The sequence below is a fragment of the Myotis lucifugus genome, unplaced genomic scaffold (genome assembly GCF_000147115.1).
Source record: "Myotis lucifugus unplaced genomic scaffold, Myoluc2.0 scaffold_196, whole genome shotgun sequence".
Lineage (NCBI taxonomy): Eukaryota > Metazoa > Chordata > Mammalia > Chiroptera > Vespertilionidae > Myotis > Myotis lucifugus.
In genome coordinates, this window is record NW_005871244.1 from 546,447 (window position 1) to 552,213 (window position 5,767).

A 5,767-nucleotide genomic window follows, 5' to 3' on the forward strand; every position below is an offset into this window, starting at 1 on the left:
AAATCAAGGTTATCAGAATGAGCTAATGTTGGTGCTGATGTTATTCAGGCTCAAGGAACCTAGAACCCCTGGGTCCTACATACACTGCAACTCTGTCCCCAATGCACCAGATCACTATGTCCTTCTATTTCCCCCAGACCTTCTCAACCGCCATATTCTGGATGACATCATGTGTGCCAAGAAGGTCGTGTCCTCACGGGACGGTATGAATGCCTGGTAAGTTTATGGGAATGACTTGGACCCTGGGCAGCCAAGTGGCACTACCATGCCATCAGCCTGTCCACTTCATCTTTCCGCCCTCCTTCCATTTCCCAGGGGTTCTTGGACCCAGCACTGTCAAGGCCGTGATTTATCTGAATGGCTCAAGGGGTGTAATATCAATGCAAAACCGAACACAAAGAGAATGACTTCATGATTCATTCCCAGAGACAGAGATTTTCTTTTGTTTGTGGATTTAATAAAGGATGGTTCTTGTAAACAATGCAAGAGACCTCTGATTCCCGACCCTCTTCATTTTTCCAATGCCTGGAGGTACTCCCATTCAATCACTTCCGCATATTCAAAGGTCTAACCAGGAGACACCAGATCACTCAGGGTGGTAGGGGATGTGGAAGATCGTGTACTCATTAAGAGCATAGGTTCTCTTGGGTTCAAATACCATCTCTACCACTTGCTAGCTGTGTCGCCATCATTCATTCAACCAACTAATGAATATTTGAGGCAAAATAGAATAGAAATTAAAAGCATAGATCTTGGACTACGTTCGACTTGGGGGTGAATTCCAGCTCTGTTGCCTGCTGATTCTGTGTCCTTGACCAGGTGGCTAAACTCTCTGAACCTCACTCTCCACATCAGCCCCATGGGGATGATATCACTATTTAATTCAGCCGTTCTCAACCTGTGTGTCACGACCCCTTTGGGGGTCGAATGACCCTTTCACAGGGGTTGCCTAAGACCATTGGAAAACACATATATAATTACATATTGTTTTTGTGATTAATCACTATGCTTTAATTATGTTCAATTTGTAACAATGAAAATACATCCTGCATATCAGATATTTACATTACGATTCATAACAATAGCAAAATTACAGTTATGAAGTAGCAATGAGCCCTGACCGGTTTGGCTCAGTGGATAGAGCATCGGCCTGTGGACTGAAGGGTCCCAGGTTAGATTTTGGTCAAGTGTATGTACCTTAGTTGTGGGCACATCCCCAGTAGGAGGTGTGCAGGAGGCAGCTGATCGATGTTTCTCTCTCATGGATGTTTCTAACTCTCTATCCATCTCCCTTCCTCTCTGTAAAAAATCAATAAAATATATTTTTTTTAAAAAAGAAGTAGCAATGAAAATAATTTTATGGTTGGGGGTCACCAGAACATGAGGAACTGTATTAAAGGGTCGCAGCATTAGGAAGGTTGAGAACCACTGATTTAATTCCATTGGTGGCTATGAAAATTAAATGGGGTGATGCATATAAAACGTTCTGTGCTGGCACAGGGGTCCTGAACCTGTCCTTGTCCTCAGAGAGCTCTCTGTCATTCTATCAGCATTCTAGAGAGATCAGGGTTGTCCATGGATAAAGCCCAGGGGTAATGAGGAGCACTGGGGGCACTGCCAGTGGGGTAGGGGAGATGTCCCAGAAGAAGTGACTGTTGAGCCCACTAAGGAACACACAAGCGCTAATCACATAAATACTCAAATTAATACCAGAGTTATAAATATTAGTATGAAGAAATAAAAATGTTTCTGGTTGTTGAGTCTTCTAGAAAGAAACATATAAAATGCTGATTTTAAAACACAGTTTAAATTTTTTTCCTTACTAGAGAGGTGCTAGGAATCCTAGGAGAGACTCCCTATGTGAGGGTGTTGGAGAATGATGGCGTTACCATACAGTCAGGGAGCAGCAAGGAGTCCCTCTCATTGGTTAAGTGGGGCAAGAGGAGGTTCTTTCACTAAGCCAGCCAAAAACCAGGGAGATGAATGGACAGGACATAAGGGCAAACTAAACTATCATGATAATTGTAGAAGGGAATAAAAGCTCCCCACTCCCTATCCCTATAAGAACCCTGGGGCTGAGCAGGAAGGGGTGGTGATCTATGACAGGTAAGTCCACCCTTCTCCCAGGTCACGCAGCATCTGAATCAAACCTTTCTTTGTAAATCAGAACCTGCCTCTCGACATTGGCTTCATTGAGGCAGGCACCCGACCACACTAGTTCCGACACAATGGGAAGGATTTGAGAAGATAGCCCACCTCCTACACTCCATTTACTAAAACAAAAGAACAGCTCTAGCCAGGTGACTCAGTTGCTTGGAGGGTGGTCCCAACACCCAAAATGGTAGGAGCTGCTATCAACAAAGCACATACAAGCAGACACATCTCGATGTTTCTCCACAAGCCCCATGTATATATATCCCATCCAAACTCAGAAAAGTCAATAACCATACCCTTGGTGAGATATTAAAGAAATACAGTAAAAAACAGGTATTTAAAAATTTTTTTTCATTCTTAAAGTTAAATACATCTCATTAAAAGCGAATCAGCTTACACATAGCTGGACTCAGGGTTCGCTAAAGGGCAGATCTGAGCATGTGCACTGACGGAACCCAGAGTGGCCAACTGCGCCTGCGCTGGGCCGGGCCACCCTGCAGGCGGGAAAGTCCTCGTCGTTGTCTGCAGCCATCTTGAAAGACGCTCCGGGCTCCATCGCCCGGCCTGACTGACCTCTCCTCTCCGGCCCCAGCGACCACTGCCTCATCCTGACCCCGAGCGCCAGGTCGAGTTCCCCAACCGCTAAGGGTAGGCCAAGGTCCTCGGCCATTGAGCTGCCGTGTCTTCTCAGGGCCCGAGCGCACAACCGCTCACTCGGAGCTGCCTTCTCCCTCAGGGTGGGCCCTGGACAATGGGGGGGGGGGGCACGGAGAAACGCGGGGAGCCTCCGCCGCTGGGCCAGCGGTCGGTCCCTGCTGTGCCCCCAGTAATACCCACGGTCCCGGGGCTGAGGGGCATGTAAAGCCTTTCGGCAGGTTCCTTCCGGCCGCGGTGAAACCGAAACTGCCGTCGTCCGTGAGCCGCCATAACTGCTCCCCTCGGGAGCCGGACCTCCGCAGCCTGAGAGACCGACCCCGTTAGACACACGCCCGCGGGCCTCACCAGACACCGGGCCGCGCCACCAGGGCTCCTTTCTTGCCTCCTAGCGATACGGCCACAGCTGTTTCCTGGCCTTCCTTTGTTCTAACGTTATAAGTGTTTAAATTACCATCACACGCGGTATTCTTTGCACTGGTGTCCGGGTCACCGTGCAGGGACCCCATATTTCCAGCGCGCCCGGCCCCACACACAGTGTCCACAGCATGATTCCCCGTGTTCCCTGTGCCGTGCTTCACATCCCCGTGGCGGCTTTGCAGCGCCCGCCCGTGCTGCTCGCTCCTTCACCCCGTCCTCCCCTCCGCTCCCCACCCTCCCCGGCCTTCCCTCTGCGGTTGGAGGGTCTGATTGGGCTTCTATGGCTCTGGTTCTGCTTTTGTTCATCGGTTTATGACGGTCTTCATATTCCACAAATGAGTGAGAGCCTGTGGTATTTATCTTTCTCTGACTGGCTTATTTCGCTCAGCATAATGCTCTCCAGGTCCGTCCATGCTGTTGCAAATGGTAAGAATTCCTTCTTTTTTACAGCAGCATAGTATTCCATCGTGTATGGACCACAGTTTTGTAATCCATTCATCTGCTGATGGGCACTTAGGCTGTTTCCAGATCTTAGCTATGGTAAATTGTGCTGCTATGAACCTAGGGGTGCATATATCCTTTCTGATTGGTGTTTCTGGTTTCTTGGGCCATATTCCCAGAAGTGGGATCACGGGGTCAAATGGGAGTTCCATTTCCAATTTTTTGAGGAAACTCCATACTGTCTTCCATAGTGGCTTCACCAGTCTGCATTCTCAGCAGCAGTGCACAAGGGTTCCCCTTTCTCCACATCCTCTCCAACACTTGTCGTGTGTTGATTTGTTGATGATAGCCATTCTGACAGGTGTGAGATGGTATCACACTGTCGTTTTGATTTGCATCTCTAGATGATTAGTGACTTTGAGCATGTTTTCATATGTCTCTTGGCCTTCCTTCTGTTTTCTTTCAAAAAGTAACTATTTAGGTCTGTTGCCCATTTTTTGATGGTCGTGTTGTTCTACCTTTTGTTAAGTTGCATGAGTTCCCTGTAAATGTTGGAGATAAAGCCCTTATTGATGATAACATTGGCAAATATGTTCTCCCATGCAGTGGGCTCTCTTGTTGTTTTGGTGATGGTTTCCTTTGCTGTGCAGAAGTTTTCTATTTTGATGTAGTGCCATTTGTTTATTTTCTCTTTAGTTTCCATTGCCCTAGGAGCTGTATTGGTGAAGAAATTGCTTCGGCATATGTCTGAGATTTTGCTGCCTGTGGATTCCTCTAGTATTTTTTTGGTTTCCCATCTTACGTTTAAGTCCTTTATCCATTTGAGTTATTTTTGTGTATGGTGTAAGTTGTTGGTCTAGTTTCATTTTTTTGCATGTATCTGTCCAATTTTCCCAACACCATTTATTGAAGAGACTGTCTTGACTCCATTGTATGTTCATGCCTCCTTTGTCGAATATTAATTGAGCATATTGGTTCGGGTCGATTTCTGTGTTCCCTAACCTATTCCATTGGTTTATATGTCTGTTCTTGTGCCAGTATCAGGCAGTTTTGAGAACAGTGGCTTTTTCATACGTTTCATATCTGGTATTGAGTTCCCTCCCAGTTTGTTCTTTCTCAGGATTGCTGCAGCTATTCGGGGCAATTTGTGCTTTTTCATTCCTTCACCTCTGTCTCCCCCTCCCCCACCCTCCCTTCTGGCCACCACCAGTCTGCTCTCCGTGCCCATGAGTCTGTGTTTATTTTCTCTGTTCATTTATTTGTTTTTTGCATTTCAATGTCCATGAGAGCATATGGCACTTGTCTTTCTATGACTGACGAATTCCACTCAGCATGACTCCCTCTAGTCTATCCTTACTGTCCCAAATGGTCAGATTTCCTTCTTTTTGTGGCTGAGGAATGTTCCGTGGCCTACAGGCACTATGTTTATCCACGTGTCCACTGGTGGGCACTGGGGTTAGAGCAGCCGTCCTCTTGGCCTCAGAAACCCTCCTTGAGAGACGCCCAGTGCCCTCACTTACGGGAGCACGAGATCGTTATGTTGAACCCCTACCTTCTCGGCAGCGTGATGCCTGGTCCTGTCGTCTCAGATATTCCAGCTCTCCTGACCCTAACTATTTCCAAATGACCTAGGACTGGCCTCCACCTCCACTCCTAGTAGCAGTCTTCATTTATTTCCAGCAAGGAACCCCCACATCCCTTTGCCTCAGTGTCCCAACCACATGATCCTGGGGCTCACCTCCCACGACCTTTTGGATAAAACAAAACTCTCTGTAACACAGCACCCTCATCTGCTGCCTACACAGCAGGGGCCTCATATCTTCCTTCAGGAAGCACATTCCAGACAAAGGACCGGCACCAGTAACCAAGCCCCTCATGGTGCTCGGCTCCTGGGATCATGCCCACAGGAAACCTGTCCTCCCCACCAGTTCCTCTCCCAGAGACCTCGGCCCTCTCCTCCTCTGACCACCCCTGTCCTCCCTCAGGGACAAAGAACACAGGACGGAGAACAGAGAATACATTTTTATTGCTGACCCTGTTACTGATGTCCCACTTCCCCACTATGCCCACCTCCACCCAGTCCCCACCTCTCTGTGCC

The 5,767-nt window shown here is 47.8% G+C and overlaps 1 protein-coding gene across 1 annotated transcript in view; it reads left to right on the top strand.

Moving 5' to 3' along the window:
* Window positions 1–415, top strand: part of LOC102442274 (sperm acrosome-associated protein 5) — a 7,057-nt gene extending 6,642 nt beyond the window's left edge. The window contains exons 3-4 of the mRNA XM_023760946.1: window positions 138–216; window positions 316–415. Coding sequence (XP_023616714.1) covers window positions 138–216; window positions 316–415 — 179 coding nt within the window. The remainder of the gene's footprint in view (window positions 1–137; window positions 217–315) is intronic.
* Window positions 416–5,767: the final 5,352 nt, after the last annotated feature.